This window comes from Notolepis coatsorum (assembly GCF_963971535.1).
Source record: "Notolepis coatsorum genome assembly, chromosome: 10".
Taxonomy (NCBI): domain Eukaryota; kingdom Metazoa; phylum Chordata; class Actinopteri; order Aulopiformes; family Paralepididae; genus Notolepis; species Notolepis coatsorum.
In genome coordinates, this window is record NC_140174.1 from 27,587,219 (window position 1) to 27,604,528 (window position 17,310).

Below are 17,310 nucleotides of genomic sequence, written 5' to 3' on the forward strand. Positions count from 1 at the left end.
TTCTAGTAGCCTCTCCGTCGCTTCGTTTTTAAGCACTTGTATTTCCCTCCGTTATTCTTCTTTCACACTTTCTATCTCTTTTTCCATCTCTGTCATGCCACCTTCGTTCGCCTTGACTGCCCGTGTAATTTCTGTCACCGTATTCTCCACTGACGTGATTCGCTTTGACTGTGCATCGATCGCTTTCTTGACTTCTTCTAATTTCTCATCGATGCGATCGAATTTAGCATCGATGCGATCGAATTTAGCATCGACGTTTGCCTCGAGCGCCTTGATGTGTGTAATCTGTTCTTTCATCAGGTTAGACTGTTCTACCATCAGGTTAGTCAGTGTGTTGAAATCGGGTGGAGTGGTAGTACTGCTTGCTTCAATTGGCGGCATAGATGCAGTGACGGTGACGGTGGAATCTTTTGCTATTGGTATTCTTTTATCCAGATATTTGGCTGCTCTCTCTTTCACGGAGCTTGATTCTGTCCCTTCTGTTATGTTGTTATCTATTAACTCTCTTTCGGGGACCGTAATCGATGGTCCCGGTAAATTTTCCTCTTCATTCTCCTCTTCGGAGCTTGTCGCCGTCGGCTCAGAACCAGCGTCGGTTAGGACGCGTCTTCTTTGTTTTATTACGTCCTGCGCCGCTGAAGTTACCGTAGTTTGTTTCCCTACCGTCTTTCTACCTTTAACCATTTTGTCTTTTGATATGGTTAGTAGAGGGTCTTATCAATACATACGATGTGGTCTATTCTCTTTCTTTACTGTCCAAATAATGTTTTTAAACGAAATTAGCGTTGGTGGGAGCGGAGCAATTGCAAAATGCGTGCACTACATATTGTGCTAAAACCGGAAGTCCGGTTTTAGCACATACAATTCTTAGCACATACAATTCTTGTATGAAAGGTGCTATACAAATAAAGTTTATTATTATTATTATTATTATTATTATTATTATTATTATTATTATTATTATTATTATTATTATTATTATTATTATTATTATTATTGTTGTGAAGGATCAGATTAAACCGAATATGTATATTTATTTATATATATATATATTTAATTGTATTTGTATATCGTTTGATATCCCCTGTATATTCCTTGTACAATATGCATTGAATATCCCCGTTTCTACTAAACAGCCCATAATAGTTTCATTCTACCATTGGACGAGAACCTGGCGCCAGGTTGCCATACCCCTAGGTCCAAGTTCAATCGTGCCGCCTAACACGTCGAGGCAACCCCCGGTTCCGCGCAGTAATACGCCGGGCGAAATACGAATGGTACTATTTGTTCATAGCGCATATATATATGGCGCTCGTAAAGTAGAACTTTCTTTTAGTCCAGTTCTTTACCCTCCAACAGAGTGACAGACGCAAAAGCCTCCCCACGACGCACGTGCGGTGTAGTAGGGCCTACTTGGCCCAGAATAGGCATTGAGATATCGTGTAGATTAATAGTTGAATGGTCATAGTTTGGCACCATACCGTCGAGTTGGACGTATTCTATTAAGCTAATAATAGTCTATTTATGTATGGTGCATCGTTCGGTTCGAGTTCTACAGTTATCAGTACCCCCATCGTTCCTGACGTTATCTGGACGCTTATCCAGGCTGGTCAGACCCCTAGTGGTGATTGCATCCGAGGAGCTCCGGGTCAAGAGCGACTGGACCTGTATATTGGATTACTCTACCCGACGACGGCGAGCCTTCCACGGCTCTTGGATTATGCTTTGTGTGCTTTGATTATTCCATGGATAAAGGCCAACACTGTCGAGTGTTGGAATTACCCCCCGGAGAGGACTCCAGGTGAGGCGGCGCTCTACACGTGAGGTCGCACCACGTCTCTCCGTTGTGGACCGGCAGATACCGTTCCACAGAGGGTCCAGCTGTATTCGTCTGCGGCCCGAGGTTCTGTGGGCACTGTGTCCAAGACTTTGGATTCTCCCAAGACACCGTCGGCCAGATGGGATACCGCCAGCGGCTTCTCTAACCCCCCCCCCTCCTACTGTCTTACAACCAGCGGGACCCCCCCCCCCCTTTAGTGTATCCAGCTATAATCATTTAAGTACCATCGCTATCGTTTCCTAAATATTCCAGGTTGTATACTTACTCCCTGCGCAACCAGAGATTGGACATTCAATGTTGATTTACCTACGAATACTCATTTGCCATAAAAGTGCATATTCAATATTTCAAATCATAAATGTAATTAAGTGAATGTTGTATACACCTTTTGCTGTATTAAATATTCGATTTGGTACATTTGTGTTGGTTCGTTTCATCAGGTGGGAAAGTGTTCATCATACTTACATCTTGTACTGGGTGGCCAGAAGTTAAAGTACATGAGGTAGTGGTATTAAATATCATATCTAACAATACAGTCAGGGAATTGTACCCCTCAGCTACAATTGGTCCTTCGAACCGGATGGTAACTAGTGTAATATTAATATAGTGTTATTAATATCGAAATGGCCTATGATGAACACTCCACGAAACGATCCTCCTAACCTAGAACGCCCGCGGCGCAGACGACAGACACCTCAGTACTTAGAGGCTTACACTGTCAGTCAACTACCTAGCCTTCGACAAACGGTAAACGTGGTAAAAGTAGAAAGTAAAATTATGTCTGACCTTAACGACCAGGTTTCCCCGACCACAGAGGCCCTAGTAGGTCCTAATGTAACCGACCAAGCCCACGGTGGGGACCAGGAGGGAATTGACATGCCTTTACCCCCCGCCACTACTAAAGAAGTAGTCCCCGACACGCCCCGGGAGGAAGACAACCCTACAGAGAGAGAACTCTGCACGGAAGAAGAAGAGGAGAGCGCCGAGGAACTAGAGCTCCAGGACTCCCCAACGAGTACCCCCAGGAGCGGTTCACGCAGGAGCAGCTCACCTCCACTACCGCCTTCCCCCAGCGAAGCGGAGAGGATACTACAACAGGCGTTCCTCGTCAGCCTGACAGCCTCTACCGAACGCGATCGGCTCCAAGCACAGACGCTTAGCGAGCGCGAACGTCTCCAAGCACAGGCGACTAGCGAGCGTGAACACCTCCAAGCACAGCAACGGAGCGAAGAACAGCGCACAAGTCTGGAGATGAGACGCTTCCAGATGGAAGAGAATATGGCAAGAGACCGGGCCGACGCCCAGCGCGCCGCTGCCGGTGCCCAAAGAGACGCAGAGCGCGACAGACTACAAGCGCAACTAATAGAGCAGCTGATCAAAAGGACAACTCCCTCTCCCTCCGCCAGGGGCTCAAGGAACTCGTCGAGACAGCAGTCAAGAGCAGCGTCACCGCAACGAGCAAGCGACCGTGAACTTGACCAACAGACCGAGTCTAGACCCCCCGCAGACCCCCTTCCCATACCGGTCCAAGCGAGACCCAGCTACAAGGAAGGAGCGGCCTACACTGCGGAGAAGCTAAATAAACGATTACAAGATCTGGAAGATTTGATAGAAGAAGAAGAGGGAGAAGAGGAGAACCAAGCCCGACGACAGCACAGTACTCCACCGGACCAGGAGGTCCCATACAGTCCAGGCTATACCCCCGCGGCGCTGCGCTACAGACCCCCGACTCTATTTACGGGTGAGCACGACGCACGACCAGCCCCGAGGAACAGTACCTGGACCAGCGGGCCATGGTACCCTGCCAGTACCAGCCCACAGCGAGGCGCAAGAGGGGACTCGCCCAGGAGGTCTCTCCCCCAACGCTCGCCGATGTATCAGCCATCCACGGCGTCATACAACGCCACGCCGTCATTCCCAGACTTCGCCTATGAGAGTCGAGCACAGTACACGGAGCTCCGGATGTGTTTAGAGACAATGATGGTGGATGTCGCTGATGAACGCCACAAGTATGCAATATTATTGAAGCACCTGAAAGTACCGCGAGCGCACAATATAGCGCTAGCCTATGCTACCTCCTCGACCCCATACACAGCGGCCCTTGCAGCGCTGGATCAAAGATATGGACGTATATGGGATTACGTAATCCAGGAGATAAGGCATATTGACCGCCTACCCCCAGCCACAGACAATCGCTCACTAGACGACCTGTCAATCAAAGTGCAGTCCCTGGTGGGGATGCTGGGAGCTCAACGGGAGAAGGGCAGGCATGAGCTGTACGCCAACTCTAACGTTGAGAGGATTTTGGAGAAGCTGCCACCCGCAAGACAGGAGCGCTTTCGGCGGCAGAGGGACTACCGAGATCCCGACGGCCCCGAGCCATCCCTCCTTGATCTGGCCGACTTCCTGGCGAGAGAGGTCAGCAGCTTACGACTGGACACCTTCGGGCGGAGCACGCCAAGCTCCAGAGAGGGACCCAGGAGAATAAGTGATGGAAGAAGATCGGTGACTGTCATGCACCAATCAGAGTCAGTACCGAGCAGTAAGAGTCACAGCACCCCCTCGAGAAAGGAGAAGTGGAAGATAGCGTGTCCCTACTGTGAGAAAGAACACTGGCTGTCACAATGTGACTCATTCACAAAGATGAATGCAGAAGAAGTGAGCCAATGGATAAAGTCCAACCGGCGCTGTTATCGATGTGCGCGGCCCCACATGGCAGCCGAATGCCGCCTAAAGAAAAGGTGCAGCCGGTGCGATGGAGCCCATCTAGATATACTACACGATAGTAACGGAAGACGGCCTATACCTGCACCACGGAGCGGCACCAAGGCAAGTGTCATGTACATTGACCCCGCCAGCAGCAACGGAGCTCAAGTGCTCTTAAAGGTAGTCCGTGTGACATTGAGCTACCAGGATAAAGTCATGGACACTTACGCCGTCCTTGATGACGGGTCAGAGAAGACCCTTCTGCTCGCCTCCGCTGCGACTCAGCTGGGACTGCGGGGGAGCAAGAACGAAATGACGATTCGGACAATAAGAAGAGATTTAAAGACGATAAAGGGCGAGAATGTCTCCTTCACTATCGCAGCCAACGGGCAGCCAGAGCGACGGTACAAGATCACAAATGCTTTCACCAGCCAAGAAATAGGACTCTCGCAGTACACCTACCCTGTCACCAAGTTGATGGATAAATATGTGCACCTGCGCCAATTACCTATCCCGCTCATAGACGGCGCTACCCCGACCCTGTTGATAGGCTCCGACCATGCAGAACTCATAGTCCCGATTGACCGGGTCCATACAGGCCCCCGAGGCTGTCCTGCAGCAGTCGAGACCCGCCTAGGATGGACATTACAAGGCCCCCTCGCTAAATCTCTCAACCGAACCGCAGCCACTAGCTGCTTCCACTCCAGAACGACAGAAGAAGACACCACTCTCCTGCAGCATGTCGAGAGGCTATGGACCCTAGAGACAATGCCCTTTAAGAACGAAAAGAAAGACATTCGCTCTAAAGAAGACATTTACGCCATCCACCTACTCGAGCAGGGGACAAAGAGAGTCACAGTCGGCGGAGTGATGAGATACGCAACTCCACTCCTGAGGCGAGAGGGAATGCCCCCCTTTCACGCAAAGAAAGACGCCACGGAGCGCTATCTACTGAACACAGAGCGGCGCCTAGCCAAAGACCCCGCTCAACAGAGTGTGTACCGAGCTGAGATTGAGAAGCTAATCACAGCGGGACACGTAACAAAGATTGACATTAAAGAGGCCGATCAGACGACCGAATCATGGTACGTGCCGCATCACAAGGTCCATCACAATGGCAAGGATCGCATTGTGTTTAACTGCAGCTACCAGATCGGATCCCAAAATCTGAATAAAGAGCTCTTGCCCGGCCCCACACTCGGCCCCTCCCTACTAGGCGTGCTACTGCGCTTCCGCCAGGACAAGGTGGCTATAAGCGGGGATATCAAAGGGATGTTCTTGCAAGTGAGACTAGTAGAGGAGGACAAGCCTCTGCTCCGGTTCCTATGGAGAGAGAAGATCGGAGATGAGAACCCATCCATCTACCAGTGGGAAGTACTCCCCTTCGGAACCACATGCAGCCCGTGCTGTGCTACATTTGCACTACAGAAACACGTCACAGAGGACCCAGCAGCAGATGAAGAGGTCCAACACAGTGTGAAGAACAGTTTCTACGTAGACAACTGTCTACAAAGCGTCTCGACTCAAGAAGAAGCCGAGGCTCTCCTAATCAAGTTACGCGCCTCCCTAATCAAAGGAGGCTTTGATCTCAGGCAGTGGGCCAGCAGTGACCCGCACGTATTGCGCAGCCTCTCCTCCGCAGACAAGGCTGCCAGCAGCGAGACCTGGATGGCGACAATCCCAGGAGAAGCCCAAGAAATGACACTAGGATTAGTCTGGCGCTTCAAAACAGACTCGCTCCACTATAGACACAAACCCTTGGCTCCAGAGCAAGGAAGGTCGGCGGCGATACCGACCACCAGACGGAGTGTGTACAGAACACTCGCCAGACAATATGACCCGTTGGGATGTATTCTACCTTACACCACCAGGGCAAAGATGATTGTACGAGCACTATGGGACAAGGACCAGGGCTGGGACGACCCAATACCCGCACACCTTGCCTCAACATGGAGAGAGTGGGAGACGGAACTCCGCTCACTCCCAGGTGTCAATATACGCCGCAGCTACTTCCCATCCACAGTGAGGCCAGAGACATGCGAGATTGAGCTACACGTCTTCAGCGACGCCTCCGAAGTAGCCTACGGATCGGTTGCCTATTTGCGTGCCCAAGAGATGGGAGGAGAGATACACACTGCTTTCATACTGGCCCGCTCAAGAATAGCCCCACGTAAGCAACAATCTATCCCACGTCTAGAGCTCTGCGCAGCCCTCGCAGGAGCGCATCTAGCCACGTTAATCCAACGTGAACTCACCATTCCGGTGCATAGAACAATCTTGTGGTCAGATTCCACGACAGTACTCACATGGATTAAGTCTGATTCATGCAGATACAAAGTCTTCGTGGGAGTCAGAGTCACCGAGATTCAAGAATTAACAGAAGAAGCAAGCTGGAGGTATGTGGATACCAAACACAACCCAGCTGACGTCATCACCCGGGGAATGTCCCTGGATGACCTAACCCGTCGCAACATCTACAGTGACGGACCAGCATTCCTCCAGCTCCCGGAAGGAGATTGGCCTACGCCCACCCTGAGGGAAGCAAGTAGAGAGGAGGCTGAGAACAAGAAGCCTATGTTCTGTGGACTGAGCACTGTCGCCTCCACAGACCCGAACATAGATGACTGCATTACCCTAGAGAGTGCGCAACAAAGAACATTCCTGCGGCACCACCCAGAGATTCAGTCCACCACTGACATGTCAGCAGCTGACTACGAAGAAGCAGAACTTCTTCTATTACAACGAGCCCAGAGAGACTCGTTCCCCGATGAGCTAGACTGTCTACAGGGAGGAAACCCCGTCCCATCAGACAGCAGACTGATTTACCTGGCACCAGAGAGTGACGCACATAATCTCATCAGAGTGGGTGGTCGCCTGCGGAGAGCCCCCGATCTACCAGATGACATTAAGCACCCGATCGTCTTGAACAGCCGACACAAGGTCACAGAGCTGATCATAAAGAAATACGACGAGGATGTGCACCACGCAGGAGCAGAGAGAGTCTTCGCGGAGATCAGACGTCGTTATTGGATATTGCAAGGGAGAGAAGCAGTACGGCGCTTCCAGCGAACCTGTCTAGACTGCCGTAAGTGGCGCGCGCAGCCCAGCATACCACGGATGGCTGACCTACCCCCCTGTCGCCTCCGAATCGGCGACAAGCCATTCCACTCCACAGGCATGGACTGTTTTGGCCCGTTGTATATAAAGAGAGGAAGAGGCACCGAGAAGCGGTGGGGTATTGTATTCAAATGCATGACCACCAGAGCGATACATATCGAGCTCCTTCCGACCATGAGCACAGACTCATTCCTTATGGCCTTCCGGAGATTCATATCACGGAAAGGACAACCGTCTACATTGTTGTCTGATCACGGGACCAACTTCAAAGGCGGAGAAAGAGAGCTGAGAGAGAGCTTCCAAGCTATGGGCCCAGAACTTAAGACCCACCTCGCTCCAGCCCAGGTTGACTTCCAGTTTAATCCCCCGAACGCACCCCACTTCGGTGGAACCTGGGAACGAGAAGTACGTTCTATAAAGACAGCCCTGTATGCCGTACTCGGAGCCCAGACTGTGGCAGAGGAAGTCCTAATGACAGTCCTCACGGAGATCGAGGGAGTATTGAACTCAAAGCCCCTCGGTTACGTCTCCAGTGATGTAGCAGATGTCGACCCAGTCACCCCCAACACACTCCTAATGGGGCGGCTGGACCCCGCGCTACCCCAGACAATGTACAGGCCCGAAGAAGCGAACGGCCGAAGAATGTGGAGGTACAGCCAAGTACTAGCTGACAAGTTTTGGAGCAGCTTCCTACTTCACTACCTACCGTCTCTACAGACCCGCCAGAAGTGGGTAAAAGAGAGAGACAATTTGACAGAAGGAACAGTCGTCATGATAGTTGACCAGTCACTCCCCAGAGCTATGTGGCCGGCTGGCCGCGTAAGCAAAGTGATCACCGGTGCCGATGGCAAGGTCCGAGCAGCTGAAGTACTCGTCCAAGGGCGCACCTACACACGGCCCGTGGCGAGGCTCATAGAACTGCCCCGACTCCCAGATACTATCGATGATGACCATGACCCTATGACTTTGTGAGTTGACTGACCCTTACAGCGGACCTTGAGTGGAAGACAGTGCGGTTAATCTGTCTCTGCTTAGCTAATTAGGTGGGACTAATTAGGGGGCGGCTGTTGTGAAGGATCAGATTAAACCGAATATGTATATTTATTTATATATATATATTTAATTGTATTTGTATATCGTTTGATATCCCCTGTATATTCCTTGTACAATATGCATTGAATATCCCCGTTTCTACTAAACAGCCCATAATAGTTTCATTCTACCATTGGACGAGAACCTGGCGCTAGGTTGCCATACCCCTAGGTCCAAGTTCAATCGTGCCGCCTAACACGTCGAGGCAACCCCCGGTTCCGCGCAGTAATACGCCGGGCGAAATACGAATGGTACTATTTGTTCATAGCGCATATATATATGGCGCTCGTAAAGTAGAACTTTCTTTTAGTCCAGTTCTTTACCCTCCAACAGAGTGACAGACGCAAAAGCCTCCCCACGACGCACGTGCGGTGTAGTAGGGCCTACTTGGCCCAGAATAGGCATTGAGATATCGTGTAGATTAATAGTTGAATGGTCATAGTTTGGCACCATACCGTCGAGTTGGACGTATTCTATTAAGCTAATAATAGTCTATTTATGTATGGTGCATCGTTCGGTTCGAGTTCTACAGTTATCAGTACCCCCATCGTTCCTGACGTTATCTGGACGCTTATCCAGGCTGGTCAGACCCCTAGTGGTGATTGCATCCGAGGAGCTCCGGGTCAAGAGCGACTGGACCTGTATATTGGATTACTCTACCCGACGACGGCGAGCCTTCCACGGCTCTTGGATTATGCTTTGTGTGCTTTGATTATTCCATGGATAAAGGCCAACACTGTCGAGTGTTGGAATTACCCCCCGGAGAGGACTCCAGGTGAGGCGGCGCTCTACACGTGAGGTCGCACCACGTCTCTCCGTTGTGGACCGGCAGATACCGTTCCACAGAGGGTCCAGCTGTATTCGTCTGCGGCCCGAGGTTCTGTGGGCACTGTGTCCAAGACTTTGGATTCTCCCAAGACACCGTCGGCCAGATGGGATACCGCCAGCGGCTTCTCTAACCCCCCCCCCCTCCTACTGTCTTACAACCAGCGGGACCCCCCCCCCCCCTTTAGTGTATCCAGCTATAATCATTTAAGTACCATCGCTATCGTTTCCTAAATATTACAGGTTGTATACTTACTCCCTGCGCAACCAGAGATTGGACATTCAATGTTGATTTACCTACGAATACTCATTTGCCATAAAAGTGCATATTCAATATTTCAAATCATAAATGTAATTAAGTGAATGTTGTATACACCTTTTGCTGTATTAAATATTCGATTTGGTACATTTGTGTTGGTTCGTTTCATCAGGTGGGAAAGTGTTCATCATACTTATATCTTGTACTGGGTGGCCAGAAGTTAAAGTACATGAGGTAGTGGTATTAAATATCATATCTAACAATACAGTCAGGGAATTGTACCCCTCAGCTACAATTATTATTATTATTATTATTATTATTATTATTATTATTATTATTATTATTATTATTATTATTATTATTATTATTATTATTATTATTATCCAACTGGCTAAACCTGATAGGATATGGCTTGGGACACTAGCCGTGTTTTATCATCACTTCTCATATGGAGTTGCATGTTGCCGTTAGACCGTCGGCCTCGTCTCCTTCCCGTATGCCGTTCCCCTCCCATCTCTTACCGTCGGAGGCAGTCGGTGAGCGTGGTGGCCCCCGTGGGATGGCTCTCTCCGTTGAGCGCCGAGCCGTCTCCCCCAGGACTGAGGGGCCAGAAGGGGGTGGAGGAGCCGGGCAGGTCCAGGCTGATGTCCCAGAACGGGTCGATGGTCGTAGATACACCACTACGGAACGAACGAACACACACACACACACACACACACACACACACACACACACACACACACACACACACACACACACACACACACACACGTAGCTTTAGGGGGGGTTGCAGGGGACATGTCCCCCTCAATATTGAGAATAGGTCAATCTGTCCCCCTTCAAAAGATACAGCTAATATAGACAACCCCCTCCCAAAAAAAGGGGGAAAAAAATAAGGAGTTCAAAACATTTATATATCCTTTTTACCTGTAACTATATATTATTAACCAACCACACATGGGGGGGGGGGGGGGGGGGGGGAAACCCCATGTTTTGAATGTGCAGACACAATACATAGGAGAATACATATACATATTTGAAAGCAATACAGAATGCCTGAGTGCTTACTGCATTATATTCCAAAAAATACCCAGACCCTCAGTTTAAAGCCCCCCCCCCCCCCATATGCCCCTGCACACACACAGATGTCTGAGCGCATAGACGTATTGTTTAGGGGCCGACTGCGATATCAGATTCAGACAACTTTATTGATCCCGCGTGGGGCAATTCATATTTGTAGCTTCACGAGTAACAAAAACAACAAACAACAAAAACCAAAAACAGACAGCCCCAACGAAAGCAGATTTCCCAAAGTGGTAGAATGACACATTAACAAGGTTTCCCCTGTCTTGCATGCACACAGTACTTTCCAATGGCATCATCACTGGCTTCTATGAAGAAAAAATAATCACATAATCACTTTCAGGCGTTATCTTTGCTGCAGCCACAAGAAAGCCTCATAACTGCCAATTTAGTATTTTTCCCATTCATAACCCTGAGGATGAGTGACATCTAATCGAAACACATTTGATACTGCAAGATTCTTGAGATTGCTAAAGGCTAAAAGAATATGATGCAATACTCAATCTGTCCACCAGATGGAACTAGATGTCAACTTTAAAACTGTGAAATGGAACTCCTGTTGCTGCAGTGTTTCAGTGAGTGTGTGTGTGTGTGTGTGTGTGTGTGTGTGTGTGTGTGTGTGTGTGTGTGTGTGTGTGTGTGTGTGCGTGTGTGTGTGTGTGTGTGCGCATGCGCACGTGTGTGTGTCGTAGTGTGGGTAGTGTGTTTGAATGAGCTCTGATCTTTCTGACTGACTGCAGATTGGAGAGAGGAGAATAGAGGAGAGGATGTGAGAGGAGAGGAGAGAAGAAGGGAATAGAGGAGAGGGGAAAAGAGAGGAGAGGCAGAACAACGTGAGGCAGTTCTACAGACCTCTACACAAACCTTACACACATTACACTGCTGGAGTCACACAAGTGGAGTAAGCAAACAAGGGAGAAGGTATGGACACACACAGAGACACACACACACACACACACTGGGGAAAAAAGAGAATGTCAAATATGAATAATATTTATTATCATTTAGTTAAATACTGAACACCCCTGGCTGACACCCTCATCCCTCTCTCTCACACACACACTTACTGGCACACTTGACAGGTGACGTCAGACTGCAGGCCCCCAGTGAAGATTTGGTCGATGATGCAGTTGCAGTGGTTGGGATTGTTGGCCTTCTTCCCGTTGTCATCTGTTTCCACACATATGCAAACACAAACACACACACAAACATAGACACACACATAGTGAATCAAGTGTTGCAGCATAACTCCCTCCTCCCTCCCTGTCTCTCTCTGAGAGAGAGAGAGAGAGAGAGAGAGAGAGAGAGAGAGAGAGAGAGAGAGAGAGAGAGAGAGAGCGAGAGAGAGAGAGCACGCAAAGTATCTGGATACAACACAATCTCTGTCATCTCTGTCTCTCTCTGTCTCTCTCTGTCATCTCTGTCTCCTCTCTCTCTGTCATCTCTGTCTCCTCTCTCTCTGTCATATCTGTCAATTAAATTCAATAAAATTCAAATAGGCTTTATTGGCATGAAATATTAACATACTTATTGCCAAAGCAAGTTCAACATACAAACAATAACATATATATTAACACTTTGAGCGCCACTCACGGCTTTTCTCGGGTTTACGACCCGACCGTTGAATGCCACGTCACGGCTATTCTCTGGTATTTTTTTGGCGATCTGAAATCATATTGCATCACGCGAGCCTACCGTTGGAGATCCAGGGACCGCCGGCGCTCAGATCTGAAAAAAGCGCCCCCTATCGTCTCCCAGATGGTAAATCACCCTTTTGGAATGGACTCAATGAAAGTGAATTGGAGAACGGATTTCTGACTCCACATTTTACTTCTCACTGATGCAGCCGGGGTCTACCAGAGTTCATTCTGGAGCCTCTGAGCCGCGCGGATCATGTGTTCTACTGTATACACGGTTGATCAATACATTTATCGATTTTTTCGAATGGCGATCGGAAATTGGAATAAACCATTTGGATACCATCTGACCTCAGGTAAGGAATCTATGTTATCAGTGTTAGGATAATCAGACTAGTTTTCACGGATATATAAGCGTTTATGTGATATGTGATATGGCTGTTTTGACTGTAAAAGCCATGAGGAAATAACAGCAGCGATTATCAGCGCACGGCACGAGCGTGCGTGCGCACACATATACTATCGATCATCTAGCGTTTATTTGAAAACGATTCATAAATAGGCCGACAAATGACAACGTTCTGGAATATTCCAGTAAAAGGCGATTATCATAGGCATGGGTTGTTTTTCCCCGGAAAACGGGTGATTTTCAAAATGCTATCAAACGGAAATGAAGCGATAAAAATACAATCTGCCTTGCCCATGTTGACTGGAAAATGAGTCTTTGATAAGCGACGGGCAGATTAGACACATAGCCATAATTTAAAACATAGATTAGGCGATATTAACGTTAACATTGGGAGTGGATGGTGGCATCAAGGGGGTAAAAAGGAAAACCCGGCGTGGCATACAAAGTGTTAAGCAATAAAATACCATAATATTAGTAATAACAGTGAGGACAATCAACAGAAACATATTCATTTACAAAATAGTCATTCAATCGGGTAGTCATTTTACAAGTGTGGCCACTCAGATACATTTACAAAGCTTGTTCTCTTATTGTGTGACAACCATCTACATACTTTGCAGCTAATGCTGTACACCAGGGCTATTCAACTAAATTGTTCAGGGAGCCACATTGTCAGAAACCCAAGGGGCCAGGGGCCGGACTGCCACGGCGCCTCCCCGTGCTATGAATATATGTACACTTGACACAACACGCAACCACATTTTCACAACTTTTATTTAACTACATTGCAAAAGTAGTATACTTTTCAAAAAAAGTGCTTCATTTATGTGCCACATCTGCAACATCTCCTGCAAAAAGTGCTTCATTTATGACTGTGCAACAACTGCAACATCTCCTCTTCAACATTTCAATATAAAAATAAAAAACAAACAAGTGCATGATGTGCATCTGAACATTCTAACATCAACACTTGAACAAAAAAACACATTTATAGTGCAGCTGAGCTTATGAAAAAGTGCTTCATGTCTGTGCAACAGCAAATCACAGCATCTTATTAGCACTTATTGTCCACTCTTAACTCTCAAACATCAGGGGGGGTGGGGGGCAGACAGGCCTAGCCTACATACACACATCTAATGAGAGAGATTGCACTTCTTTGACTGGGCAATGGCAGAGAAAGAGGGTTCATAGGAAGTGAGGGCTACCCGCAAACAGTGATGCAAATGCTCATTTGTCAAGGAGGCACGGTTGCTTGTTTTAATGGCATTCATGTGAGAGAAACTGGATTCACAGGTGTATATTGAGCCAAACATTGTTAGCACAGATATTGCCAGCGTTTTTTTGTTTTGGGGAATGTGTTGACATGAATACACTTTATCCAAAATGTTGTGGTGGATTCATTCTCAAGTGCCTGCTTCAGAGCAGATGATGCTTGCATGTCAATTATTTCAAGTTGCAGGAGACCTTCATCAATGTGAAGTGATGCAAGGAACTCTTGTCCTTTTGTGGAAATAGCAGCTACATTGGCAAATGGGTTGCTCACAAAATGCATCAATTCTCTGGACATGTCAAATTCATCAAATCGACTTGCAAAGTTTTCCCTCAATTTATCAATGAAATCTGTCATTAATTGAGTGACTTTTGGCTCAATTGTGCGTGTGAACGTTGACATGAAAAGAAAAAAGTAAAAAAAAAAAAAAAATTATTATCATGTAATCTTTGGCGGACCGGTCAGAATCATCCCGCGGGCCGCCAGTTGAATAGCCCTGATATACGGTAATGGAACACCCCCATGAAATATGGAAAAGTGGACTAAGCCGAGGGAAGCGTGTTATGGAGAAATACGCAGGCTGACAGACATGTACACGTACGGTGATGTCGGATATGATATCTATTAACTTAAAGACCATATTAACTAATAAAGACCGTGCTGGAATATGACTGCCTTTTTCCGTTTTGTTCGATTAATACCCAGGGATTAAAGTTCTCCTCAATTTTATTCCAAATCGTGATGGATTTTCCGTCAATTTTCTACCTGCTGCATATGATTTGTAGATGCATACAATCTATTTTGATGTCGGTATTGAGTAGCCTATATAAACAATAATACGAGAGCATACAAGAACAATGAATCTCACTGCCATGTATGATGTAGCCTATACGCCATGTGTAGCCTGCCTAAACTTGCACTTGAATTCCATCATGTCTGTGTGCGGGAGCTCACAAGGCTGTTGTCACAATGTAAATAAGAACGTGCACTAAAAAGTTACAGTATGTAGTTGGTTGATTATTTGTATGACAGTCAGTAAACCCTTGCAAAAAGTATCAGTTTTATTTAATGAATTGAAAACATGCAGCATGCCTTTCCTCCCGGCAGCAACGACATTTATCAGGCAAATGCCCATCACTGAGTGGAATCCCTTTCTATTCACATAACTGCATTTGTGATGGAGCTTTGACAGCTACATGGGTGGTACAGTAATAACAGTATATTACTCGATCCATCTACAATATCACGATGGACCGTGCCATGTAGCCTATGTATAGCCTGCCTATGTGATCAATAAAAACGCGAACTTGAATCACATCATCATATTTATATGTTGTGTCTGTCCAGTGTCCACTATGTTTATTACTTTGTTATTTCCCCCCCCTATCTGTGTAAAGCGACCATGCATTGGTCTCTTGAAAGGCGCTATATAAAATGAAGCTATTATTATTATTATTATTATTATTATTATTATTATTATTATTATTATTATTATTATTATTGTTATTATTATTATTATTATTATTATTATTATCACGTCTGTGCGCGGAGCTCACAAAAAAAAAATACTGTCTTTTACTTTTAGTCTCAGTGAAGTTTCAACGGAGCGAGGTAATCTATTCTAACCAACAAATTGAAGTAGAAAGCATTTTGTTGTGGCCAATCTTATTTGGAAACATGACACAAAATAATAGTATGTCGCTTTTTATTTGAAACAATATTTAATCGCGTTTGGAGGTGGGTGTTCTGCGTCTGCCCCCCCATGCCAAACAAGCAAGCCAACCTCTTGTTCGCGCATGAGCCCGTTATAATTACACTACTGTCACTATTTTACAATGAACTATAATGAATTACGGGTCATACAGAAGTTGAACACGCCAGTGTTGGAAGTAATGCACGGAAGCTTATTTCCGCGTTGCAGACTGCGATAATTCTACCACCGGGCGCCAGCTACGCATGCTCCGAGCTGTGCGTATATATACGCACAAAGTCAAGCACAAGTTCAATTTGATAAGTCCCACACTTTGCTTAGAAATGATCGTACGCACGGGTTACGCACATATCTGTGCGTACGCAACGTTGATAAATGAGGACCCTGGTGTTTGTGGGCAGAGATTTCTGACTAGCTGGCAGAGGGGACTCTTATCTGGGTTCATCTCTTGGCTCTGAAGGGCTTTGTAGTGGTAGGAGTGGGGGTCACTTGATTGGAGGTGTGTATACAATTTGATGGCTCGCTTTTGAATTTGAATGATTAGGGGGTATTGGCCAAGTTCTGCCCTGCATGCATTATTGGCAGTGTGTCTGTGAACCCTAAGTAGGTTTTTGCACAATTCTGCATGCAGTACTTCTAATGGGTGTTTTTCCCATTTTGGGAAGTCTTGGTTAGTTAATGGACCCCACACTTCACTGCCATATAATATTATTGGATTTATTACAGAATTTTGAATTTTGAGCCAGGTCCTAATTGGGATGTCAATTGGAATTTTCCTTTTGATGGCATAAAAAGCCCTTCTTCCCTTCTCCTTCAGTTCATTCACAGCCATGTTGAAGTTACCATTATGATTTATTTTCAATCCCAAATATGGGTAGCTTTTTGTGTTTTCTAATATGTGTGTGCCTAATTTAAATGTATTATGTGAACTCTGAGACTCGTGTCTCCTTTGAAAGACCATGACTTTAGTCTTCTTCATGTTTACGTTCAGAGACCGTGTCTGGCAGAACTGGTGGAGGATGTCTAGGTTCTGTTGTAGACCCTCTTTAGTGGTTGACAGCAGAACCAGATGATCTGCATACATCAACAATTGTACATTGGTATCGTGCAAAGTCAGACCGGGTGCCTAATTGAATCAAAAGCTTTTTCAAAATCGACACAGCAGGAATATATTTTGTTTTTGTTGTGTTTCACGTGAATGTCAATTAGGGTTTTAAGAGTGTATATATGGTCAGAGGTACAATAATTTGGTAAGAATCCAATTTGGCTTTTACTTAGAACACTGTGTTCCGTAAGGAATTCTATGAGTCTGGTGTTGATAGTTGATCGTTGACTACATAGAAGTTTGCCCAAATCTGTCT

The 17,310-nt window shown here is 46.7% G+C and overlaps 1 protein-coding gene across 1 annotated transcript in view; it reads right to left on the minus strand.

The window, feature by feature from the left end:
• Positions 1-17,310, minus strand: part of usp22 (ubiquitin specific peptidase 22) — a 172,644-nt gene that overhangs the window by 25,935 nt on the left and 129,399 nt on the right. Inside the window, exons 5-6 of the mRNA XM_084322980.1 lie at positions 11,990-12,092; positions 10,361-10,519 (exon numbers count right to left, since the gene is read on the minus strand). Coding sequence (XP_084179106.1) covers positions 10,361-10,519; positions 11,990-12,092 — 262 coding nt within the window. The remainder of the gene's footprint in view (positions 1-10,360; positions 10,520-11,989; positions 12,093-17,310) is intronic.